The sequence below is a fragment of the Microtus pennsylvanicus genome, chromosome 5 (genome assembly GCF_037038515.1).
Source record: "Microtus pennsylvanicus isolate mMicPen1 chromosome 5, mMicPen1.hap1, whole genome shotgun sequence".
NCBI lineage: Eukaryota > Metazoa > Chordata > Mammalia > Rodentia > Cricetidae > Microtus > Microtus pennsylvanicus.
Window position 1 is genome coordinate 9,357,429 of NC_134583.1, and position 27,803 is coordinate 9,385,231.

General features: G+C 46.0%; 1 protein-coding gene across 1 annotated transcript in view; it reads right to left on the reverse strand.

Moving 5' to 3' along the window:
- Positions 1-6,555: 6,555 nt before the first annotated feature.
- The window catches only part of Rragd (Ras related GTP binding D), a 28,761-nt gene continuing 7,513 nt past the window's right edge, over positions 6,556-27,803 (reverse strand). The window contains exons 2-7 of the mRNA XM_075971261.1: positions 23,597-23,892; positions 18,899-19,098; positions 17,910-18,024; positions 16,683-16,825; positions 11,603-11,751; positions 6,556-9,704 (exon numbers count right to left, since the gene is read on the reverse strand). Coding sequence (XP_075827376.1) covers positions 9,553-9,704; positions 11,603-11,751; positions 16,683-16,825; positions 17,910-18,024; positions 18,899-19,098; positions 23,597-23,892 — 1,055 coding nt within the window. The 3' untranslated portion in view covers positions 6,556-9,552. The remainder of the gene's footprint in view (positions 9,705-11,602; positions 11,752-16,682; positions 16,826-17,909; positions 18,025-18,898; positions 19,099-23,596; positions 23,893-27,803) is intronic.

Sequence of the window (27,803 nt, forward strand, 5' to 3'; positions counted from 1 at the left end):
CTGCGGACGGCCTGCGGGGATGACGTCAGAGCCAACGCGCCGCTGTGTCACCGCCCGCGCCGGCTCTGTGAGGTCGGCCTGACGTGGCGGGCGCTTCGTGGCGGGACCGGTGAAGACCGGCGGCTTCCCCGTTGTTCCCCGGAGCTCGCGGGATGATCGGAGGAATTAGGCCCCATGTCTCACATGACAGGGAATGGCGTCTCTTGCCCGGTGGAGGATCTGAGATCTGGAGTCACATCCTCAGTGTCTCGAGCAATAGGCAAATAGCTACTGCCCTGCCCTTAATGTCTTCCACTCTAACTTGCATTTGAGTGTGTGGCGAATGGGGTAAACCTTGTACCTGCCGTGGACTGGTTATGGGACCGGCACGCTAGTTCTGGTGGTCATGCCCTTTACCTTGGCTTCCAATTCCCGTCCTATTAATATTGGCCATAATGTTTCGTATAGGGCTCCCCAGAACTGGGGTCTGTCGCAAACTCTTTCTAGCTCTGCTTCATCTAAAAATAGGTACTTTAAAACTGATTTCCCCAGCACTCGGGAGGCAGAGGCAGGCGGATCTATGTGAGTTCGAGGCCAGCCTGGTCTACAAGAGCTAGTACCAGGACAGGCTCCAAAACCACAGAGAAACCCTGTCTCGAAAAAACAACCAAAAAAAAAAAAAAACTGTCTGATTTTTTAAGTGAGTTATGCCTGACTACCCCTCTGAAACGCTTGGCCCTTGAAACCCCTGTAAATGATAAGTAAAAAAGGCCAGTGGTTACTGGTTCCATAGCTGGTTTGATCGGAATCCATGCTAACGTCTTACTCACAGGCCCCTTGGATCCTTGCAACATCATCGTGGGTGTAATGACTGGGCCCTGATTAATTAACCGATTATTTCTCAATCCCTGCTCCTTCATAAAAGTCAAGTATTTGAAAAGTAAAAGAAATGCAGAGTGAGGTGACTAAGGTAACATCATTTTGTCCCGATCTTACCCTGACTCCATTTTGTGTCCGGTTGGGCACTTTTTCAGCCCCTACCTGATCTGACCAGTCACGTCCGCCTTGGCAGCACATTGGGACTTCCCATGGCTCAGATGCATAACCAAAATATCTGCTCAAAAGTCAAAACAAATGCCACCAGGTTGCCCTGACCTGCACCTGACAATGTCACTGTGGTTTCTCTTTAGAAACGCTGTACCCTGAGCTTTGGTGCTGAGAGTTTCTTTGGGGCAAGACTCTGCTCTTGGTCGCTGGCTTAAATAAAGGGTTGTAATTTGACCTCGTATGGTGTGGTGGTCCATAACGTTACACCTGAACTATCACGGCAATGATATAGGATAATAACTTGTACCCGAGCCGGGCGATGGTGGCACACGCCTTTAATCCCAGCACTCGGGAGGCAGAGGCAGGCGGATCTCTGTGAGTTCGAGACCAGCCTGGTCTACAGAGCTAGTTCCAGGACAGGCTTCAAAGCCACAGAAAAACCCTGTCTCGAAAAACCAAAAAAAAAAAACAAAAAAAAAAAAACTTGTACCCGAATAAAACTGAAAACTTAAATGAATTGCTTGATTTCTTTTCTTTTTTTTAGCCCTGGTTCTCCTGTGCTTAATTTCTTTAAGACTTCAATTGACTTCACCCATTAAAAAACCTGTTATTTTTAACACTCTGAGGAATATGAAGAATAACTTATGAAGAATCAATGAATTGATCAAGCGTTCAACACAAAGACCTTGTCCCAGGTTGTGAATGTTGAGGGCAGGGGACCCACATTCAAAGGGGTTTGGTTGATCTCTTGGGGGGAAAAGGGGGAACACATGGGGATTATAACTCAGAACTGCCAGCCAGGGATACACAGAGAAACCCTGAAGTGTTTTGAACTTCATCTTCTGTCATTTGTGGTAGCTCCTGAGACAGCTTTGAGAGAGAGAGAGAGAGAGAGAGAGAGAGAGAGAGAGAGAGAGAGAGGAGAGAGATTTTCCAAATTAGTCCTGGGATAGAACCTTTTGTCTCCTCTAAATTGTAACTTTCTTCTAGGAAGAAGTTGGTTTTCTGATAAAATAAAGCATTCTTTTGACAGACCTAAACTTTTTGGGGGAAAATTCCCTTCCTATCCAGTTAGTCAAAAATTTTGTAACCTTTACGTAGTATTACTTCCTTTTCATCAACATATTTTCCCCTCTGTACATGTTTCAATTTAGAGAAAATTGAAGTTGAGTTTTCTCCTGCAGCAATTATGATTAAGTTTTGACATAATTTGATGCCAGATTTGCTGCTGCTGGTTTTTTTCAGCTAAAGAAGGAGAGGCCATACTTCCTACTGAGCTGACTTTATACAGAGGAGAGCCCCCAAAGGGCCTGGTGTTGATGGCGTTGAGAATGAAACAAAAGGGAAGTACCATTATTGCTCTTGTTTGGAAGGGGAACTCCAGGGGCGAGCACCCAGAGACTGGTGGTAGGACCGGAATGACCACAGGCCCCTGCAGGCCTGGTTATGAGGTCCATTGCTAAGCAACGACAGGGAAGGTGTTACGTTGGAGAAGAGAACGCAAAGAATGAAGGATCAGTGGAGAAGCACATTGGAGCTGGATTTTGTTTACTTCTCTCTTCACCAGGTTATCAGTTGACTCTGATGGGGTTCATGTCCCACCCGAGGGAAAGGGCACTACTTGACCCTGGAGATGTCTGCCATGCAAGCGTATTGCAAATTTAATCCATTTTACTCAATCACTTGTTTTTAAAAAACCAGGAAATTTTTGTTTTTGTTTTTTATAGATAGATAGATAGATAGATTATATATATATATAGTGTTTATCTGTGTAATCTGTGTAGCCCTGGCTGTCCTGGAACTCGTTCTGTGTAGACCAGGCTGGCCTCAAACTCAGATATTTGCCTGTCTCTGCCTCCAGAGTACTCAGATTAAAGACGGGCACCCCACCAAAAATCAGGTTTATTCATATTATTTCACATTGAACAAACCTTAAGTTTATTTTAGTTGTTTTGAGTTACTTTAGGCTTAACTTGAACAACATACACAGAAGACTATACAAGGGGATCTAGCTATAGACTGTACTCACCCTCCAAGCTTGTCTCTGAAAATGAATTTCATTTGTGCTTAGCATGACTGCATGCAGAATCATGCTTAGGGCTGAAGTAAGCAGGTTAGATCCCATCTCCTGACCCAGGTTCTAGTGAACAAAAACAATATAAAATTTTCAAAAATTATTATCCATAATAATAACATTTATCTGTAACTGAGAAGCAGAAACAAAAACAAGAGTCTCTGGACTCAGGCAGAAACAAAGGCAGACCATTGATTGACACAGGCCAAGGGAGTCCCCAAAATAAAAGGGCCGTGTCAGAGGAAGCAGACTTGGAGACCCCAGAGACCTAGCATAGCTTCTGGCTTCAGTCTCCTGCCCAAGCAGGGCAGCTAGAGGGACCCAGCCACACACACACACAAAAAAAAAAAAAAAACTGGCACCCATAGTCACTCTGAGGTGGAGTCCTGGACCATGTGCTGCCTGGGATCTTTGTGGAGAAGAGGGGCTGCTCTGTTCCCACCCACATCACAGACCGGCTCTGGGGACACCCACTGCTACCACACACCCTGGGCCACAGGCCATCCTGCCCCAGCTGGGACCTTATCACATAGAACTTGCCCCCTGTGGGCTCAGGGAGGAAGCTGGGTGTTAACTAGGTTCTGGCTCTTTGGGAGGCCATGCATGGGAGTGAGCAAGGAGGGTAAGAAGGGTTGAGATCAGACTCTGAGGGGCTGAGACTCTGGGAGAAACAGAGGAGGGCAAGCTGGGCAGGAGGGACCTGGTGAGGAGAGAGAGGAGCATGGAACTTGGGAGGGAAAAGAGAGAAGCAGATGGGGAGTCCCCAGATAAAAGACAAAATGAAAGACACCAGAAGACAGAGTCTACTGGAAACACCAATATAATGCCATTTACAGCATCACTTTTTCCTGTGGCTTTTTAATCTATATTTTCTTTAAGATTCACTTGGCTAATATCGTTGTGAGCCGTGTGGTATCCCCCAGAACTGCAGAATCAGGGATGAGGGAAGGACCCTACCCCGACTTGCGCTTTTGTTTTTATTTAGACTGTGGTTTTTGTGTTTTGTTTTGTTTCTTTTACACTTTGAAGCTTTGTTTTTTTAATTAGTAATGGGCTAAGCTGGCTCAGCAGTTAAAAGCACTTGCAGAGAACTGGGATTCAGCTGCAGCTCACAGCCATCAGCAACTCCAGTTCCAAGGGATCCCATGCACTCCTCTGATGTCCATCAGCGCCGGGCACATACACACACAAAGTAAAGCTAAAAAGGTTACTGTCTTAAATTAGTAACGAAGATTACAACCTGTATCCTCCTTTCTCTCGGTTCTTATGAACCAATTGGCTAGAGGGCTCTCATCGTCTAAATTCGGCTCTAGAGGAAACACCTGCAGCTGTGATCGAACTGTGGCGGGGGCGGGAGGCATCCGATGTGTTTGCAGACAGCTGGGCAGTGCCCTCTGACGCATCTCAAGAGCTCTTCATGCAGGGTCCCTCGGCCACTCTGCCTGTGCCCTTTTCCCCCTTGTCCCGACTCTGCCACTCCTGTCTATCACTCCCCCCCCCCCCCCCCGTTCCTAGCTAGCCAGTTGCTGATTGGTGAAGTTTCGAAGCCTTCATACCAACCTGCATAGCTTAGAGCGCAGCCCTTGCGCGCCAATGCGTCAGTTCCTACTCGCTAGGAACCAATCTCAGTAAAACGCTGAGTTCAATACTTTTTAAGCAGATTGTTGTATTTTTCACTGTAATAGCCACAAACTTTAAAAAAAAAAAGTTCCTAAATACATGTTGCGTTCTTCATTCGGCAGACACAGGTCCACACATACAGGAATCACGGAACTTCTGAGAGCACTTCTGGGGCCCCGGCATTCTGGGCAATACTTAGCGGTTTCCTTAGCTCACTCGTGATAGCACTATACTGCTTTCCCTAGAGACTCAACGTGCAGTATAGGCAAAGCTTGACAGCCTAACCCTGGACTTCCGCACTCTCGGCACTCAGCACCCAAGAGGCCCACAACCTGCCTGTCCCATGAAAGGCCATTGGCACTGGTTTTACTTCCCCAGAGACCTGAAGTAGAGTTGAGATGCAGGTATTTGTAAACAGTAATATCTGACAGATGTGGCCGAGTAGGAAGTAGAATTTTTGGACTTTCAATCCGTTGGTTTCGACTAAAATACTGTTCAGGAAGACAAGTTACCTTTTAAAATCCTGAAATGGTAGCCATTTTCCGTTATAAAAGCTACCCACCTCGAATGGGCACAGAGAGACAAAAGTCATGCCAATCATTGCTGAGGGGTGAGCTTGGGGACATGCAATGGCGGTCATCGTTATTAGAAGGCTCTTGAGGAATCATCGAGGAAAGAAAGAAGCAGCACTCGGGAGGCAGGGGCAGGTGGATCTCTGTGACTTCAAGGCCAACCTGGTCTACAGAGTAAGTTCCAGAATGGCCAGGGCTGTTACACAGACAAATCCTGTCTCAAAACACCAAAAAAAGAGAGAAAGGAAGGGAAGAAAGGAGAGAAGAAAGAAAAGAAAAAAGAAAAGAAAGAAAATAGAAGCCCTTATTTGTGGTGATTACTAGTACGCAGAGTGAAACAGCCCTCTGGCCCGAGGGTGCCTTAATGATAGAGCACTCACCAGCGCAGCAGCGCCTGGTATAGATCCCAACACTAGGAAAAACCAAAAGAAATTACAGATCGTACAGAGCTGTAATCCCAGCGCTCTGGGAGGCTGAGGGGAAGACCACAAGCTCCAGAATACCTGTCTTAAACAAGCAAATTGGTCTGCAATCCAGTAAAGCTTCCACTGACAGTAACGCACTAAACTTGAGGTGTGTAGGGTCTGAAACACCAAGAAGGCTGTTGGGTCATTCAGTACGTCCTAACGATGAGGAAGGAATGAGAAGGAGAGGTGAAGAGCTGAACAGAATTGTGGGAGGAAGACAGTTCATCTAACCAATATTTTATATAATTTGTGATATAAATGCAAAGATTTAAATATACGGATAATTTAAATGGACTTTATATCATTTACATGTATAGCAATGTACATTAAATAGTGCTTTAAATCATATAGTTTTTGAATTTCAGCACATAGATACATGCACCATGTGCATGCAGTGTTTATGGAGGCCAAAGAGAGCATCAGATTCCTTAGAATGTGAGTTAAATCATCTTTTTCTTCTTTTTATTTTTTTAAGACAGGGATTTTTTTGTTTTGTTTTGTTTGTTTTTGTTTTTTCTCGAGACAGTGTTTCTCTGTGGTTTTGGAACCTGTCCTGGAACTAGTTCTGTAGACCAGGCTGGTCTCGAACTCACAGAGATCCGCCTGCCTCTGCCTCCCGAGTGCTGGGATTAAAGGCATGCGCCACCACCGCCCGGCCAAGACAGGGGTTTTTTTTGTGTAGCTTTGGAGCCTGTCCTGGAACTCACTTTGTAGACCAGGCTGGCCCACAGTTGTTACAAATGACGTACTATCAACAGTCAAACAGTGTGCTCGATTACAAACGATACCCAGTCTGTTTGTTGAGTGCATACTGAACTTTAATCGCACAACAGCGCCATTGTTTTTATGAATTCCATTTCAGACAGTTGGCATATAACCCACACATAATAGTATTGCTGTGATTTTTAGTCGTTTCTTATTTAAGGATCCAAAATATATAATGTTCACAAAATAACACTTGGTAAATGTTAATCAGCTTTTATTTCTACTCCTTTAAAAACACTCTATCCTGATCACTTACACTGATCTGCACGACTAAAAGTTAGCTAAGACGGCGAGTCAGTCCGACCAAAACCCAGAAGTACTTGACTCAAAAATCAAAAGCCTGTCCTGCTCTACAAATCTTCCCGTTCACAACTCCTAAAACCAAACAAAACTGTCCTAGTGCGGCCGCCCGTAGCCAGGAGTTTGTCCACACAGATCTACACAGTGCCTTAGGCTAACTCCCAAATCTAAGAGAAAACATGAAACGAATGTGAAGATCTGTAGTAATCCCAGTCCCAGACTGGAAAACCTCACCGCTCAGCTGTAACTCCTGCATCTTCAGAAGTCATTGTCACACGAGGCCGGAGGCAGGAATCGATCCTTCAGCATGAGTAACGAGAGTGCGTCTGTGATCAGGAACGTGGGCCCTATGTTCCAGGATTGATCACACGCCCGAGTGATGGGCTTTTAAGGCACATTTCAACAAAAACCCATCATATAACCAGCTTCAAAACAGAAGCTCCACTTCTACATGGCAATTTTATGTGGTTTACCAGACAGGCAGATGTCTTTTCTAAAAGATAAAGTATTATTAAAAATGCAATTCTCTGTTCAATGAGAAATACTTTGTAAAAACTATTAAGAAAAGGAACCGGGATACATGTGCTTAATAGAGAACCTGCCCAACGTGCACAGAGCCCTGGGCTCAGTCCTCAGCACTGTTCAAGACAAGCATGTTGGTGTACTGCTATGATCCCAGCACTACGGGGCAGTGAAGGCAGAGGGATCAGAAGTGGGAGATAGCCCTGGGCTACATAGCAAGTTTGAGAGCAGCCTGGGCCATCTCAAACCCTGTCTCAAAAAAGCAAACAAACAGCATCCTCCCTCTCTCTCTCTCTCTCTCTCTCTCTCTCTCTCTCTCTCTCTCTCTCTCTCTCTCTCTCGTGTGTGTGTGTGTGTTGGGGGGGGGGGGTTAGACTCTTCAGGGTAGCCAACCTCCTTCCAACCTGTTGGCCAAGGCCCATCAGGGAACAGCTCTGAAAATTAAGGGAACGGAAACTTCTCTGGGGTTCCAGGCGCCTAACAATTCCTTTGTGGTCTCTGCACAGGGATCGTAAGGAAGGAGCCACAATGCTGTAAGGAGTGCTAGAAGCCCCTTAGTACTGCACAGACTACTGGAGGCTCAGCTTCTCAGCTTGCAACATCAGACATCCATCATCGTTAGCAGCTTCGGAAGACCTCTCCCAGCAAGGTGGTGCACACCTTTGATCCCAGCACTCAGGGGAAGCAGAGTCACATGGATCTATGACTTCAAGATTAGCCTGGTCTACATAGTGACTTCCAGGACAGCCAAACCACACACAAACAATAAACAAGCAAGAAACCAAGTATAAGACTTGGGGAAGGAAAAGCAACTAGATAAGAAGGGACAAAATGCTTTAAACACTTCATATATTTTTGCAAGAGCAGCACTGATGTCCCTAGGAATCTTTTCTAGGGTCATACATGCCTGACAGTGCTAACCTTTGGAATGGCTTGGTATAGGCCTAGATTTAGGACTTCAATTCTCTGCTCATCTAGAAAAACGAACCCATGGCTAACTTAGACCTCTTGAGGCGGACCTTTCCCACAGGCCACAAGCTTTCCTGTGTCAGAATTCTCTCACAGAGCAAGTTGGTAGCAAGCTGAACTTGGTAGGCACGGGAGGGAGGACACAAGGCAGACTGTCACAGATGGACGGGTGATTCGGGTACCAAGTGAAGCCACCAAGGACTAAACTTCAGAGTGAAGACGAAAGACCTGCTCCACGCCTTTGGCCATGGAGCACTAAAAACTGGTCCTGAACAAAGACTTTAAACATAGCACAAGAGGCCATTCACAGGAGCCAGACACACACAGGTACACAAGTGTATCTAGTCTGAGAGGCCATCTGCCACTGGGACTCTCTGGGAACCCTCTCGGCCTGTTATTTTACCTCCTTGGCAGGTACGGAAGTACCTCCAGAACATTCCCAACAAATCCATACTATTTCCCCCGTCTCCTCAAGCAACATTCATATATCTTTATACTAACCGGCATCGTTTTAGAAATCTGGTCCCTAAGGTTCATTAGAATAACGCAGCAGAAAGAAGTCACCCACTTGAACACACTGACTACAAAGACGTGTGCCGAGGGAGGGAGTTTCATAAAGACTGGGTGGGTAGGAAGGCATGGCCAATAGGGATACAGACTTGGATGGAAGACTGGTCCTGATATTCTTCTAAAAAATTCCCATTCACACTCATCACAAACACAAGTTCTTACTGTTCTTGCCTGGAGCTCCCAGCCCAGACCTACTATCCCTGCTCCACTGAAAAATGATTTCCCCCATAACAATTGGTAGCAAAGGTTCCCCAATTTACAAAAAGTCTTTACCAATGTATTACTTTGGATGAATTTCCGATGGCCAAATGGACCATAGTATGCACGCCCTTACATCAAGTACAGAAAAAGAGTTTAGAAAAGTCCTTATCAAAGTTCATCTCTACAGGAAAAATGTGAAAAAGTGCAAAATATGTACAGTTCCTGGCAGTTCTCACGGGGGGTTTTCTGATTATCAACACGGAAGTTTACATTTATGCAGCGATAGAGTGGGCTCACTTTGTTACTGTACAGGTTTTTGCTTCGAAGAGCTCATTTTATTTTAAAAAGAGAATACTTTCTTTGTCCTGAACAAATCTACGTCCGTGTCGCAGGCTCCTCCTTCCTGAGGTGCAGTGTGGCTCGGCACCCCCATCACAAGCGTGGGCTCAGGCTCCTGATAGCCCCCCTACAGCAGCATGCGAGGGGTCCCGTTAGGAGTAGTTCCTTTCTTCTTCCGTAAGCGACTCTGAACTTTTCGAGATTTCACCATCTTCATTCTCACCTCGAACACCTCATGGATGGCCTTCCGGAAGCAGTGAAAATTATAGTCAATAAGGCCTGCAGGAGAAGACAAAATGACACTGTAAATGAGTGGCCCGAGACACAACCTGTCACTCGTGGCACCAGCCTCCAGCAGGGGGCAGCAGAGGCACAATCACGGAACAGGTCCAGCATGGCAGGTGGTCAGGAGAGGTGGGTGTTTCCTGAAGACTATTCCAGGAGCTTCTCAGAGTTTTTCACAAATCTCCAAAGGTGTTCGTGCCCTCAAAGATGTGAGAAACCACTGAACTGCACTAACTTCTTTTAATCATTCAGATTAAAGACTAATTGCAATTAAGAGAAATCAAGGCTGTCAAGATGACTCAGCAGGTGTGTTTGCTATGCAAGCCTGCCGGACCTAACTGAATTCCACCCCCAAACACAAATCAAGGTGGAAGGGGAGAACCAACTCCACACATACAATAATAGCAACAAACATTTTTTTCTTATTTTCAGAAAGGGCTGGCTTCACAAGCCTGACAACCTAAATTCCCCAGAACCCGTCTATGAGTTCAAGGCCAGCCAGGGCTACATAGTGAGACCCTGTCTCAAAAATAACTAAATAATTAAGTAGGGATTGGTTATTTTTTGAGACAAACAATATGGAAAGACACCACCTAACATACACGCATACACACAACACATACACATTAAATATGAGCTGAGGGCCGGGTATTGGTGGTGTACGCCTTTAATCCCAGCACGCGGAAGGCAGACACAGGTGGATCTACTACATCAAGCGTTTGAGTTCCAGGACAGCCAGGCAGGCTTACACAGAGAAACCCTGTCTTGGGGGAAACAAAACAACAATTAAAAAAAAAAAGATGATGAAGTTTTAAATGTGCCCATTTCCCTATATTCCTTAGTTATAGCATTAAATTAAACTCAACAACCAGGTTTCTAGTTAGTTTACTATATCCTACAAAACCTGCCTGCCATCAGAGATTGTGGCTTCATAATAATTCACCAAAGATCTATACGATCAGTTTCTACTTAAACTTAGTTTCACACATCAGATATTAAAATTAACGGTGAAGGCTAAACGAGCAACTGTATTTGTGCAGCATGAAGCATTTACCTTTAGAAACTTTGTAGTGGGGACCCTGACAAGACTTTAGCAGAGGCTCCCCAGGAGCAGACAGACAAGAGCAACATCTGAGCGGGAAGGGCATGGCGGCATGTCTGCATGGGACTCTCGCCAGTGTGCACAATTCATCGCAACTAGAAACGGGCAATTCCCAGGTCAAATGTTGTCAGTCAAAGGGGGCCAGATGAGGACCTGAAGATTATTTACCATTTTTGCAACTTTTTGGTTAATTATAAGATTAGTTCACAATAAATGAGTTCTCCAGCCCAGCTCAAATGTTCCTAGGCTTAAGAACCCACTGCCAGCTGAAGTTATACATCGACGTGGGTCTTGTTTTCCTCAGCTTCCAAACTGCACAGGAAAGAACAACCAACGATAAATGTGGGACGAGATGTAGAACGTGCAGGTCTGTGTGCAAGCACACACCTAGCTCTACACCTCCCAGAGCCTAGCTCGCCATCTTTTTCTTAGATTACAGTCTAGTGACATTGCTCCCTTCCCTTTCCTCCCTCCTTGCTCTCCTTAAATTCATGGTACTTTTCCATGTTACTCCATGCATATGTATACAAGTATATGTTCCCAAACATAGCCTGCTCTGCTCAGTCCCTAGACTGCCACCTGGATGCTTATTTTCCGGGCTGATCATTTGGCACTGGACAACCAATTGGTGGGCTTGTCCTTAGGGACGACCACCTCTCCTGCTCCCTAGCTAGCCATCTTTAGCTGACACAAGCTGAGGCTTGGCAGGCATGCCGTGTCTACGCACATTCAACGGGCAACAGAGGCGGCGCGGACTGAGGCGGTTCTTTCAAATCACATCAGAAATTACCTTTTCTTTCAAAGCTTTCCTCTCTGACAAAGCAAACGAGCGCCAAGAACTTTGTGACCTCTTTTAAATAAAGAACTGTTGTGTTATTCAGCTTTATAATGGCTGTGGACTCCTTGTCATACGGGGCTCCTGCTCCATCTTCTTTGAGACTAAATAAAGACAGAAACCAGAATGCATTTGACCTTCAAGAAAGAACTACAAACTGCAACCCAGCAAGAGACCCCCACCTCAGCACACAGAAAACTATCACCCTAACAGACTGTTTATGCATGCAGTGCCTTTGGGGAAAAGATCACACAGGCACTGGAGGTGTGGCGGCCCTGATAGTCACAGGAAACCCTGTCTTGAAAAGAAAAAAACAAGAGGCTGGGCATGTAGGTCAGTGGTAGCACCCTTGTCTAGAAAGGTGAGGTCCTAGGGTTCATCCCCAGCTCCACAACTCCACAGAAGAAAAGGCAGTGCCGGAGGAGGAATGGTAAAATCTGACCACACAGTAGATAGCAGAGTAGTAGGCTAGACATGTTCGATTTCAGTGTCCTGCAACAAGGTGTTCTTATTCTCAGGAAATACAAAGAATCAGTAGATCCTCAATCAATTTCCCAACAGTCCAGCTAAAACATAAATGCCAGCTGTGCATCAGGAAAATAAGAGCAAATGTGTCAACATGGTTAAAACTGGTAAATCCCTACAAAGGGCATACAGTCCATGGTGCGGTCACCAGTTACAAAGGACCCAAAACACGCTCCTCTAAACCCTGAGGTTACCGGGCATGCACGTGGTGCACATACACACATGCAGACAAAACATAAAGGTTTCGGGCTGGAGAGATGGCGCTGAGGTTAAGAGACCGACTGCTCTTCCAAATGGACCCAGCAATTCCCAGCACCCACATGGCAGCTCACAACTATCTGTAACTCCAATTCCAGGGTACCCGACACCCTCACACAAACATACACCCGGGAAAAATGCTAATGTTCATAAAATTAAATTTAACACAATGTTTCTAAACGTGCGAACAGTGACTGTCTCCAGACCGTGAGGTTACGGACTTCTTGGCTTTTGCTTTTAGTTCGGATCTAAAGCAGGCTTCTGCAGGCCAGGCAAGGGTCCTATCACTGAGCTCAAATCCCTGATCCCAAGCTAGCTTACTTTTTATGCTTGTCACAAGGAGGTATTTCCTTTACAACCACAAAAAGTAACACAGCAGACAAAATAGAAGAGCCAAAAAAATTACAAGAATAAAGTTGTTAAGTTTTGCAACTAAAATTGTTCGCTTTTCCATCTATAAGCAAGGAAAACACGTGAAGGTGGAATACGTGTGTGTGTGTGTGTGTGTACATCCATGTGAGTGTGTATGTCTCTGTGTGTGTTTATGTGTGTGTCAAGCTGCTGACTACCAGAGCCTCAGTTGAGAGAGTCCTTCAAAAACAAACCACCTTGTCTCCAGGAGGCAACTGAGAAAGGGCAGGAAGACTTCCTGTCCCAGACCCCCTGCTTCCTGAGCTGCCTGCTAGGGACTAGTCTCCACCCACATTTCTGCTCCCACGGTGCTGGTTATGGAGCAGGCTCACAGCTGCTCCGGTGGCTGAGTGTCTCAGGGTGGCTGTGACCATGACCATGACCAAACAGCTTGGGCAGGAAAGGGTTTATTCTGCTTGCACTTCCATATCATTGATCATTAGCGAAAGAAGTCAGGACGGGAGCTCAAACAAGGCAGGAACCTGGAGGCAGGAGCTGATGCAGAGGCCATGGAGGGGTGCCGCTTACTGGCTTGCTCAGCCTGCTTTCTTTGAACCCAGGACCACCAGCCCAAAGTGGCCACACCCAAAATGAGCTGAGCCCTCCCACATCAATTACTAATTAAGAAAATTCAGCCCTTCAGGCATGCCTACAGACTATCTCATGGGGGGGGAGGGGGGGGGTATTTTCTAAAGTGAGGCTCTGTCCTCCCTGCTGACTCGAGTTTGAGTCAAGCTGAAGTAAAACTAGCGAGCACCCTGAGGAAACTCTGGAGCACTGTGCTCCAAACCCGTTCTCACGGAATCCGTGGGTTCTCAGAACCCCAGCACTCCACTCCAGAAATGTGATCTCTGACGAAGCCCAACTGCCTCGCCTCGTGTTTGCTTCAGCTGGTGCATGTACCTCTGATTAACATCATTTACCCAAACAACTAACCACTTCTGTCTAATTGCCACATGGCACAATAATGAACGTGCATATCATTAACTATGGGGCCAGATAATTGTGCTGTTCACTGCACCGGATTACCATGGCAACTGAGACTGTAACCAGCCTCACTCAGCTTCCACTTACATCTTAGAAATAACAGACTAGAGCTGGAGAGATGGCTCAGTGGTTAAGAGCACTGCCTGCTCTTCCAAAGGTCCTAAGTTCAATTCCCGGCAACCACATGATGGCTCACAACCATCTATAATGAGATCTGGCGCCCTCTTCTGGCCTGCAGACATACACACAGACAGAATATTATATACATAATAAATAAATAAATAAATATTTAGGAAAAAAAAGAAAGAAATAACAGACTATCACAGGGTCACAATCACAAAGAAGGTTTACCGCTAAAGCCATATGGCCATGTCTGATGACAATAATAAATTATGACAAGCACAACTTATCTAGGCCCCATCAAGGCAGGAACATTATGAGCCTATTAACAGTGTTTTCGTTCTTACCACAGTCTTAGGAGTAAGTATGTTATATGCACACACGTGTTTGCACGTACATAAACGTATATGTAACAGAGATAACAGAAAAATCACACAGGATGGGCCAAGAATTTTCAGATAATGGAAGACATAAGCAGCTAAGCTTGAAACTTTCAGAAGCTGATGGAGCAGGCTGAATGTCAGGGGGTGTGAGGCAGAGAGCAGAGCGGGTGAAAATACAAGGTCTAAGAAAACGGCCAGCGACGTGTGACATCAGATAACGGCTCGTTCACACTCCAGCTGTGCAAACTTGTTCAGCGTACTACCAAGCATGGAGACTGCTTCTCTCTCTAGTTATACAACTTTCCAACTGAAAAAGGGGGGAGGGGGAGTGTTGGCACACGCCTTTAATCCCAGCACTCAGGAGGCAGAGGCAGGTGGATCTCTGTGAGTTTGAGGCCAGCCTGGTCCACAGAGTGAGTTCCAGGACAGCCAGAACTGTTTCATAAAGAAATCTTGTCTTGAAAAACAAAAAATAAAACTTTCTCCACTCTCTAATGTTATTTTAGGAAGTTTTGGTTTCTATGAATTGTTAAGGTCATAATAAAAATGAGCAGATGTCATTTGCCTGGTATTTTAAGTCTCTGTTACCCAGACAATTAAAATCAAATTTAAAAAAGTACTGAGCAGGTGTTTTCTGTACCAAACAGGGTAATGGAAATGGTCTCCACGCTTGTGGGTATATTTTTACCCCATGGGGCATACTGTGTGTGCAGGTTTCTCAGCTTCTGACCATGATCATTTAGACCAGGTTCAAAGTCTAGTCTTTCTTGCTGACAGAAAGAACGGCTGCTGGAAAAGCCACCATTCTAAAGTCCGTTTCTGCGTCTGTAAACCAAGTATAGTAATTGTAATGGATTAAGTAAAATGCTGCGGATCCCCGAGTGGCTGCAGTGGCAGAAATGATGCAGGTCACCAAGCAGCGGCAGTGGGCAGCGGTCCTGAGAGCAGCCAGTCCCAGGCATGGATGCCACAGTTCCCCGAGTGGCTACAGTGAGCCACGAGTCCCAGGCAGGGAGCCACGTGGTGGGTGAGAGACCTCAATGGGGCAGCCAGTCCCAGAAGGAGAGATAGACAGATGGGCAAGCCATGAGACCATGCAGCAAGTCTCTGAAGGCTGCTGGTCCCAGGCAGGGAGCTACGCAGTGGGCGAGAGACAGAGGCATGGATAGGCACACCATGCAGAGGGAAGTTGGATATTTATTTAGTGGGTTATGGAAGAGAAAGGGAGACAGGGAGAAGAGCAAAGAGGGAGGGAGAGAGGGAGGGAAAGAGGGAGGGTGTGAGGGAGGGAAGGGAGGGGAAGGGGGAGAGAGAGATATAGAAGAGGGGAAGGGGAGAAGTGGGGAGAGACAGAAGCTGCTTCTTTGAGAGGAAGACAGAAAAGGAAAAAACTCAGGCTGGAAGCTGAAGAGTGGCTTGTCTCTTAAAGGGACAGGACAGATCATTACAGTAATCCCTAACTCGAAGAACAACTAAATTAGATGATTGTAGCATGAATAATAAAAACCCAGAGACAGATATTGGGGTTCAACCTGGAGATCAGAAAAGCAAAGCAGCCAGTCACTGGCTCTTCTACCTCTGCCTGAAAATGGGCGAGATCCTGTCTCCACAAATCCTGAAGACTCCACAGCCCACACTTCACTCTCCACTGAGTTCCTGTCCCTTACAGTCCTCTCTCCACCCAGCCATATCTCTCCTGTCTCCACCTCCCTAGTGCTGGGATTTTAAAGGAGTGAGATCCCAAGTGCTGGGATCACCTTTGTGTGAGTTCTGTCTCTCTTTTAGGCAGATTCAATCTTGTGTAGCCCAGGGTGGCCTTGAATTCACAGGGATCCGTCTGCCTCTGTTTCCCAAATCTTGGGATTAAAGGTGTGTGCCACCACTCTCTGGCCTGTATGGCTGACAAGTGTGACTACCTTGCCCTCTAATCTTCAGGCAAGCTCTATTAAAACAAACAACAGACCATTATAGATTATATATGTACCAAAGTTTTAATCACAATAGGCATGTGCTCAACAATTACCTGCTATTACTGGCATGTTAAATGATCTATTTATAGATCCCAGTCATTTAAAATGAAAGTACCAAAGTCAAGTGAACGAATGCAAAGATGCCCAGAAGCTATGAAAAGGCAGGCAGGTGGACAGGCAGTCCTCCGTTTCCTCCCCCACATGCCCTGCCCTCCCCACTTCTTCCTATTTCTACCATGCTGAGGACTGATCTCAGGACTTGCTTCATAACTAAGCCACACCTCCAGCCCTGGGAAGGACAGCACAGTTATGGCCTTTAAGAATACACTGTCGGGGGGGGGGACTTGTTCTAATTACAATAGTAAATAATGCTTTGCTTACCCATAAATACAAGAGATGTCGATCACCACGTCGATCATATCGCAGCAGAGCTCGTAGGTCTGCATGTCCACGGGAGTGCTGTCAGTTGCAATATAAATCTTACTGACCACGTCAAACAGAAATGCCTTTTCAATTCCGGAATTCTGACAGGGTGGGGGAAAAACATGCCTTAAAGTAACAGCAAGTTCCGACCACTTCGTGGTTATATGAAGAATGATATTCCACTGCACTAATTAGGGAAGGGGACATGGAGGGGAAGGAAGAGCATGGAGGGTGGGTGCATTAAATAACGTAGGCCTCCATGAAACTGTCACAGTGACTCCTTGTACTGTGTACAGTCAACAGACAACAATTTTAGAATAAAGTGATTTCTTTCAAGATTTAAAAAATTATATGGCATCACCAATGCAATATATAAATAAGCCAAAATTATCAGGAACTCCTATTGAACCATTTTATTGCAATTTTAACTCTACTGTCATACATTTTATGATGGGTTTGGTTTATTTAACTTTATTTTATGTGCATTGGTGTGAAGGTGTCAGATCCCCTGCAACTGGATCTTCAGACAGTTGTGAGCTGCCATGTGGGTGCTGGGAATTGAACCCAGGTCCTCTGGAAGAGCAGTCAGTGCTCTTAACCACTGAGCCATTTCTCCAGCCCCGTTATGATGGGTTTGGAAGGACACATGAAAGGCTGAATCAGTCCAAGTTATTTATCTTTGGTAAACCACGTGGGCAGTGTTTCCTAATTCTTGGCCTGGCCTTTGTAGGACTCTTCAGGCTCAGCACTCAGACAATGTTGAATTTCCTTATATTCATGTATTTTTGTTTCAAGGATGGTTAGGACTTGCAACAGCACAAACGTGGAGGTCAGAGGACAACTTTTGGGAAGGAATTAGTTCTCTCCTTGTATCGTGTGGTCTGGACTGGATGCTGGTGTTAAGGCTTGGCAAACCTGCTGGCCCCAAAACCAGGCTTTCTGTTCCATATCCAAGGTAAGACTCCGTTAATACTAATGATTGCCTCCCGCTTGAATAAGCAATCCAAGCGCACCAGGGAAACACACACTGCCAGAGTTTAAAGGCTCTAAAACAAACGGTAGGAATAACCTTCAAGAGTGATGCTGAAGTGTCTGAAACGCAGGCAGGCATTACAACTTTTCACTCTTGCCGCGCTGCTCTCGGATTCTGCGAACGACCTGAGCAGGAGCAAACCATCTACTTACTGAGATAAAGATGTTCAGCAGATTCTCCAGCGTCGGGAGCTGTGGGATCAGTTTCTGAACCACTTTACTGAAGGCTTCAAATATTGAATGGTCATAAATGCTCGTCAGATAAAAGCTGAAAGAGAGGGTGGTATTTCATCAGGTTCTCTCTGACTGAGCAGTTGTTTTGGGCTCTGTCACTAATGCCAGTGATCTTATGTACAATTTTAACATACAAGCACCAGCTCCCTTCAGAATTCATAATGAATTGGTCAAAACCAAGTATGTCCTAGCTGGCAGCCTCTATCCCTCCCTAGTGCTAGAGCCAGGCTCAGTCTGCACTGACTGGCAAGCTTGGGAGTTTGGCCGTCCTGTGTGAGCATCCTTACACTATACAGAGACTCTGCCCTCATTTCCACGTCCCGTGTGAGCATCCTTACACTAGAGACTCTGCCCTCATCCCCACATCCTGTGTGAGCATCCTTACACCATACAGAGACTCTGCCCTCATCCCCACACAAGCCTGTTGCCTCATTAGTAACTTTTACATTATAGATACTGAAGCATGCCAATTTTTTCATCTCCCAATTTGCAAAGTCAATAATTATATACTATCTTACCCCACAAAAGAGATGGAGACATTTTCCTGTGAATTCCTTTCCTAATGATTTTCAGCCTCGTCTATTTGAGGTTATAAATACTATCCTATTAGGAATAACTATTTTTGAGTATCAGTTAGCATCCTGGGTTAGAGCCATCGGTTTTGTTGTTTTTCATATGAGATGAGAAGTTTAGTTTTAACAACTTGTTGAATACAAGAATAAAACAAAACACTATTTGCCAAAGGTTAGCATTTAGCAAGTACACAACATTTTAGATTTCAGGTAACAAGTAAATCCACGCCATCCATGCCTAGCCAGTCCCCACTCAGCCAGCTGTGGTGCTCAAAACCCAAGTCCACTGGCTACAGCCTTTCTTAGGACCCAGACTCTAAGGGTGTTGGCTCTTACCTCAGGTGAATTTTTTCTAAGCCAGCATCTGCAAGGTCATCGTTGGCCCTCTGGTGAATGTCTCTTTGGGTTTCAATTTTGTGATCATCCGACAGACCATCCACTTTATGAATAAACACCTCAAAGTTAATGTCAGTGTTCACTTTGTAGGCTCTGGTCACTGTGAGGTGGAGCCTGGCCAACGCTTCCATATAGTCATCCTGGAACAAAGGTCATGCCTTCAGCTTTGTTTTCAGAACCTTCTAGACACACTTATGGCCTGGAAACACATAGTTATGATCTCCAAAAATATTTTGCCAAACTCCCAACAACAACAACAAAATTCCGTTATTATGGACTTCAAGTATACAAACCTAAGTTTGCTAACACAGAGATGAGAAAATACAGCTAAAAAAAAATCCAGCTGATCTGGGTAGGCACAGTGTAGGTTGTTGGTTGATAGCCATAAGATAGGAGCCGCAATTCCAGCAATAGAACCTGGACCAATACCTAGGTCCTCCAGGTAACAGGATGCCTCCCAGCACTTGGGAGGCAGAGGCAGGCAGATCTCTGTGAGATCTGATCTACAAATCAAGTTCCAGGACAGCCAAGATTATGTAGAAAGACCTGTCTGAAGCGGGGGGCAAGATGCTCATGCCTATAATCCCAGCATTCCCTAAGAGGCTAAGGTAGGAAGGCTGCTGTGAATTCAAATCCAGCCTGAGCACCAGCCTAAGACCCTGTCTCAGAGAAAGAGGAAAGTGGGGCTGGAGAGAGATGGCTCAGTGGTTAAGAGCACTGCCTGCTCTTCCAGAGGTCCTGAGTTCAATTCCCAGCAACCACATGGTGATTCATAACCATCTGTAAAGAGATCTGGTGCCCTCTTCAGACAGAACACTATATACATAATAAGTCGTAAAAATAAAAAATAAAAAGGGATCTAGAAACAATTTACCTCTGACAGAACCACTTCAATCATAGAGGGAGTGAGGACAAAAAGAACATGCAAAATAAACCATTTTTTAAAAACAGAGAAAAAAAGAAAAAGGGGAAAGGTGAGGGAAGAAGGAAGGCAGGGGGATCTTTCTCAAACATTATTAGACTTTCCTGTGACCTACAGTAAATTAAAAAAAAACACACACACAAAATCAGAAACACAATTACCAACCTAAATGACAACGCCTAGCTAAAAATAAGCAACTTTGGGCTGGAGAGACAGCATGGTGGTCATGAGCACCTGCTGTTCCAGCAGAGGACCAGAGTCGGGTTCCAGCACCTAAGCAGGGCAGCTCATAACCACCTAAAACACTGCTTCCAGGAGAGCATGCACCTCTGGTCTTTGCAAGAACCTGTACTCATGTGCACAGACCCCCACACACTAAGACATGTACACACGCAGACCCCCACACACTAAGAGAGGTACACATGCAAACCCACACACTGAGACATGTACACACGCAGACCCCCACACACTAAGAGAGGTACACATGCAAACCCACACACTGGGACATGTACACATGCAGACCCTCACACTGGGACATGTACACATGCAGACCCATACACTGGGACATGTACACATGCAGACCCTCACACTGGGACATGTACACATGCAGACCCATACACTGGGACATGTACACATGCAGACCCCCACACTGAGACATGTACACATGCAGACCCTCACACTGGGACATGTACACATGCAGACCCATACACTGGGACATGTACACATGCAGACCCTCACACTGAGACATGTACACATGCAGACCCTCACACTGAGACATGTACACATGCAGACCCTCACACTGGGACATGTACACATGCAGACCCTCACACTGGGACATGTACACATGCAGACCCATACACTGGGACATGTACACATGCAGACCCTCACACTGGGACATGTACACATGCAGACCCATACACTGGGACATGTACACATGCAGACCTCCACACTGAGACATGTACACATGCAGACCCTCACACTGGGACATGTACACATATAGACCCATACACTGGGACATGTACACATGCAGACCCTCACACTAAGACACATGTATACATGCAGACCCACACACTGAGACACACGTATACATGCAGACCCACACACTGGGACACATATATACATGCAGACGCACACTCTGGGACACATACACATACAGACCCACACACTGAGACACATGTACACATGATTAAAAATAAACAATGAAAAGTAAAAATAAAGTAAATATATTTATTTGGGGGCTAAATTACAGCCATATCATAAATGCCTTAGATCCGCACTGGAGCTGCTACACAGCACAGTATTTACCAAGTCAGCATCGAAAATGATCTTTAGCTCTGGGTGGAATCCACTTACTCATAGGCAGTTCCTTAAACAGCACTGGGCTGACTCAGGGAAGAGGGTTCCCTGACCTGTAAGGCACACGCTAGTCACTCCCCTGGGCCCTGAGCTCCCGGATTTACAGTGCTGGAAGACAGACGGGGAGACTGGCCAGAAAACAGGTCTGTACACACTGGAGTGCCAGGAGAGCAGCTCCCGACAGCCCACGCTTGGGAAGGGTCTGGGCACAAGCTCCGGGTGGGCCTGGGGAACCCACCACAGGTCTGGTGCTGTATTTCAGTCTCTCCTCTACAGACCTCACTGAAGGAAGAGTGAACCCCTGCACTCTGAGCCCAGTTCTCAGAGCTGGTCACACAACGCAGCCTCCTAGAGCAAGGGTTTGCTGAAGACGCTCCTTCTGTATTACACACATTTTGGAAGGCTGACAGACAGCAGAGTTTCAGGGAACTCTCTGAACGCCACTCTGAACTGGGTTTGGCATTTCCTAGAGAAGCTGCTCCCTTTAGGCCTGGGAAATCCTCCAGCCAGCACCACGGTCTCAGACACTCTAAGGCCCCAACCTCACCCACGGGCCCCAGCGCTGGCCAGCCTGATCTCCCTTCCTCCTCTCCTCCCACTGAGCCCAATGGCAAGGCCCCAGTTGGAGAGGAGGCTGGGGAACAGGGCTCCTCACCAGTCAATGTCTCCCTACCCTTGACTAACAACCAAGTTGAAGGAGGTCTACACAGAACTGTAGAACTGTTAATAAACTACTAAAAATAATTTTTATGACAGAAAACTAGATAATGCAGGAGACACAATTTGGAAGGATTTTAAATTCTTGCATAAATGCTATGACGAAACTCACCCCATATCCCTATATCCCCAAGTTATCTATGTGAACACAGCTATAGGAACAAAGAACAAAAGTAGAACTGGTTATTCAAACACAGATGTGAGAGCTGGAGAGATGGCTCAGAGGTTAAGAGCACTGACTGCCCTTCCAGAGGTCCTGAGTTCAACCACATGGTGGCTCACAGCCATCTATAATGAGATCTGGTGCCCTCTTCTGGCATGCAAGCATACGTGGAAGGAATGTTGTATACATAATAAATAAAATAAATCTTTAAAAAAAAAACACAGATGTGAACCGTGGAAAACAAGATACCTACCTCACATTTCAACAGTCATCTACAAAACGCGCAAAAGAGTTATCATAATCAAGTGTGTACTACTAATAATAATTTGATTCAAAGGCTAGAGAGATGGTGCAGTGGTTAAGAGCACTGGCTGCTCTTCCGGAGGACCCAGGTTCGATTCCCAGCACCCACATGGCAGCTCACAGCTGTCTGTAACTCCAGTTCCAGGGGATCCAACACCTCCATCAGGCCTCTACAGGCACCAGGTATAAAGGTTCACAGACATACATGTAGGTAAAATACCCATACGGATAAAATAATAAGTTAAAAATAATATTTTGATTCAGAAGAAAATTTTCGCTTAGAATTTTATCTACTTTAATAACAAATATTGTAACATGTAACCTTCTAAATAAACTTTTAGATTGCAGAGAACCTGAAATCATTCCACACATCTTCTGGCACCTGCCCCACATCTATAAAGTTTCCCAGGTTCTTAGTTAGGGTTCTACTGCTGTGAAGAGACACCATGACCATGGCAACTCTTACAAAGGAAAACATTTTATTGAGGTGGCACCTTACAATTCAGAGGTTCAGTCCATTATCATCATGGTGGGACGTGGCAGCATGCAGACAGACATGGTGCTGGAGAAGGAGCTGAGTTCTACATCCTGATATGCAGGCAACAGGAAGTGGTCTGAGATACTAAGTGTGGCTTGAGCATATATGACACCTCACAGCCCGACTCTACAGTGACACACTTCCTCCAACAAGGCCACACCTACTTCAACGAAGTCACTCTTCCCAACAGCACCATTCCCTATGAGCTTACGGGGGGCCAATTACATTCAAACTACCTCACCAGGTATATGACCTTATTTATGGGTTAGGTGAGTGTGGGCTATGACTGACAGGGAGCCTTTTCTGCAGAATCTGAGGGCTCTGGGAAATGCTTGTTTGATAGGAGGGCCTATTGCGGATTTAAAAACCCAAACCACTGAGCCAGCAGGATGATTCAGCAAGTAAAGGTGCTTGGCTCAGGTCTGACAAGAGTTTGATCCTCTGAGCCCACAAGGGACAGGAAAGGAGGCTCTGGAGCCTCTGACCCCACATACATGTGGGCTGTGGTGAACGCAAGTTTGCACACACATTTGTATGTGCATCACACACACACAGATACACACGCACAATTTTACGAAAACCACTGCAAACGGATGTGGGTGAATGTGGAGAGGTAGGTGTCGCCCGTGGAGTCTGTACCTGGGAGTCGATGACAAAGATTAGTGCTCCTGTGCCCCGGAAGATCATCTCGTAGTCAAAGGTCGGGTCAAAAAAGTCAATCTGGCCTGGGAAGTCCCAGATCTGGAAGTTGACAAAGGAGCTGTTGGAGACGTCTTCCCTGCAGATCTTATTGGTGCTTTCCAGGAACAGGGTCTCACTCGGGGACATCTTGTGAAAGACAACTTTCTGTATGGACGACTTGCCGCTCCTTCGGAGACCCATGAGCAGGATCCTGGGCTTCACCTCAGTGCTGAAGGGGTCACTCAAGTCCAGAACTGGAGAAATCACAGGACAAACAGGACAGGGTGAGTCGTTCTAACGAGGGGTTTCACCTCCATGTCAGATGGTCTGTGACTCTGATGCTACTCTTCCAAACGGTGTCCCCTCTGCCACCCACTCATGAGAGGGACAACTGAGGACCTAAGGCCATGAAAACCACCCTAACACCCTCACATATCCCTGAAGGGCAGAGTACCACTGTATATCTCAGCATCCTAAGCAGGGACTTAGGATACAAAACACAGAGGCTTCCTGGAGCTCACGGCCACAGGTCTTTAGCCACACCCTCCCTCCACAGCCATCAGAGTCTCTGCACTTGGTAACCCTCTCCTGGCTGGCATCCTCGTGGGTCTCGCAGCCTAGAACACAGAACTCGAACGTGAGACTCAGACCTCTCTCCCAGGACTGCCCGCTTCAGCTTCCATCATCCGGTAAGATAACCACAGAGAGCTATTAACGTTTAAATTCAATGAGGCTGGAGAGAGCCCCCAGTGGCTGCTTTTCCAGAGGAACAGAGTGGGGTTCCCAGTACTCCTGTAAGGGGACTCACTGCACCAACTTCAGGGGATACAACCTTCTCTTCCAGACTCTGTGGGAACCACACTCACTCTGACACACATATGTATGCATAATTTTAAAAATAAAAATAAAAGATAAAAACAAAATCTTCTTTAAAAAAAAGAATCAGCTTTAAAAATCCATAAAATATAGTGACAATAAAAATGTCTCAGGTCTGTTAGGATAGTTAAATGAAATCGAGGACCTAGAATAATTAAGACTCAGGCAGGAGTGGTGGTGTACGCCTGTAACTCCAATACCTGGGAGGGGAAACCGGGAGGACCACGAGGTCTAGGCCAGCCTGATAAAAGGCATGAAGACTCAATCCGTCAAGGATGCTGGGCCAAATGGTCATCTACATGCAAAGACCGAAGATTAATTACAGGTTAACTCAAAATGGACCAAACACCTCAACTTAGGGGCTAAAACTAAGCTCTCAGGAAGGACCACAGGCAACCTCAGATTAGACAGTTTGCTTAGCTGTAACCATGTACAAGTAACCACAGAGGAAGAGAGAGGCAGACTATATATCATCAAAACTTTTTTTTTTTTAAAGAAAAGGGGGGCACGCCTTTAATCCCAGCACTCGGGAGGCAGAGGCAGGCGGATTTCTGTGAGTTCGAGACCAGCCTGGTCTACAAGAGCTAGTTCCAGGACAGGCTCCAAAACCACAGAGAAACCCTGTCTCAAAAAAAAAACCAAAAAAAAGAAAAAAAAAGAAAAGGGGGGGAGCATTGTAGAGATGGCTCATCAGTTAGGAGTACTTGCCGTTCTTGCAGGTGACCAGAATTCAGTTCCAAGCACTTAGGTCAGGCAGATCACAGCCACCTGTAACTCTTGCTCCAAGGGACCTGACACCCTCTTCTGGCCTCCTCAGGGACACACACACCCATACACATGCACACGTGATAGAAAAATAAAACAATTCTTAAAAAAAAAATTTAAAGAAAATTTAAATTCTATCCCCCTAATGGAAATTGTGGCAAGGCTCTAATGACTTCAATACATGAAGAACTAAACTGTCTTGGTGAACAACCCAAGGGAAAGGGGGCCAAGGAACCAAACATCCTTCCAAACACGATACACATACATCAGTCTATCGTTACTGTCCAACAAGCATACGAGGAGATGCCCTGCATCTGTGTCACTGCAGACACATGTTAAACCAGGAGAGAGGCCCAGGATAGAAAGTAGCAGGTGTAGGGAAGGGACAGAACAGACATTGCCATTGAAACTGTAAAATGAAATTTAAGTGTGGAGCTACAATACGGCCCACTAGCAGGAATATACTTTTAAGAAGAACATAGGCAGAGGGACACAGCGGTGCACACCTTTGACCTCAGCACTTGGGAGGCAGAGACAGGCAGATTTCTGTGAGCTCGAGGCTAGCCAGAATTACATAGTGAGACCGCGTGTGTGTGTGTCCCTCCTTTTCAGCTTCTCCAATTGCTAAATTGGTAACAAACACCAAACACTTGAGTGTTTACCTATGGACTTTGGTTTTTGTTTGTTTTTTGATTTTTGAGACAGGGTCTCACTGTGTAGCCCTGGCTGTCCTGGAACTCATTGTGTAGAACAGGTTGGCCTCAACCTCACAGATACTATGTACAGAATTCAAAGCACATCTCAATTTAACAACTATTTAACTACATTTCTTCATCTGTGGGGGGGGGGTATGGTGTTCATGTGGAGATCAGAGGATAGCTTGGGAAGAGTCAGCGCTCTCCTCCTTCCACGCAGGTCCAGGTGGAAGACCAAATCCCACTGGCAGCACCAGCTCACTGCCCCCAGACACCTTGTACCCGCAAGAACCTCCCCAACACCATGCCTACACAGCCTTCCCCAGTTCAACAACCAGTTGGCATCCATGGTACAAGCTGTAACCTAGGGTAGCATTAGGATTTTGGTAGGATGCACCTAAACACATTAGGTTCCTTCCTCATTAGCGATCACGCTCTCCTGGGACTGCCAAGACAAGTCTGCCTCAGGAAATCAGACCGTGGACTGAAGGAACAGGACTTAGGTCACAAGCTAGTGCCATCCCAAACTGAAGCCCTAAAACCAGAAGCAAGGGTATGTGCGTTATAAACCATAGCTGAACAAAGATACGTGGAAGGCCAAGCCCAACATACAGAACTCAAAGTTATGAGAAATCCCTAAGCAATACAAAGACAGCTGAGAGAGGAGCCTGCAGGCCTGGAAAACCGTGGTGCAGTGATTCTTACTGCAGTGCATGGGACCTAAAAGTGTCTGAGGCAGGAGCTGCCATCTTCCTTCCAGACACTCCCTCAAGGATGAGCGTGTGAGAGATACTGATTAAAATGTGAATTACAGAAGAGGAGGTAGGCTCGATAAACAAAAGACGCGGGTTCACTAAAGAATCAGAAAAAAACTCTCGTGGTAAGACAATGAATCTAGAGAAAAAAATTATCACCTTGGAGCACAAGCGATCCAAGGAAGGGCCATGGGGGTTCTGGAAACAAAAATATTCTGAGGACAAGGCAGACAGGATGAAAGGAGGACTCCACACCCACAAGGAGGGAAGAAGAAGAGGAAGAGAGAGAAGGAGGAGGAGGAAGGGAAGGGGGAGAGGGAGGAGGAACAGGATAAAAGGTGTACTTCACACCGACAAGGAGGGGAAGAAGAAGGAGAGGGAGGAGAAAGGAGGAGGAAAAAAGCTCATTTCTACTACTATCCCTACTTTATTCATAATACTCCAAAACTGAGAACAACTCAAATGTCTATCAACAGGTAAATGGATAAGCAACTTGCAGCACATCCTAGCCATACAAGGAACTAAGCAGGGGCTGGGTGCTTGCCTAGTATGCACCAACGTCCAACCTGGATCAGCAGCACAGGAAGAAAGGGAGGGAGGGAGGAAGTTGTTGGCGCTCACAGATGAACTGCAGAGAAGGATCCAGTTCTATTTATTTCAGAAAATTCTGAAACAATATAAACTAACGTGCAATGGCACACAAGGCCTCAGTGGCTGCCTGGGGACAGGAGTCGGGGTAGAAGGGACTCCAAGGGGTAAGGTAACTCTGCAGTGGATATGGTAAATAAATGCTTTACCTGACTGGGGAAGCTTTCAGAATCATATCAAATGTGTACTTATTTTTGCAAATCGCATTTTAATGCAAGTTATTTTAAAACTGCAATCCCAAGGAAAAGAAATTGGATGAAACAGTGTTCAATGGGAGCAATGCCCTGGGGCCTGCCTGGGGAGTGGAAGTGCTGGGGATCTAACGCAGATCATCAGACCTGGCAGCAAGCACCTTCATCTGCCAAGCCTTCTCACTGGCCCCACCTACTGATCTTTCTGAATACAACTTCTTCCAATAAATAAACA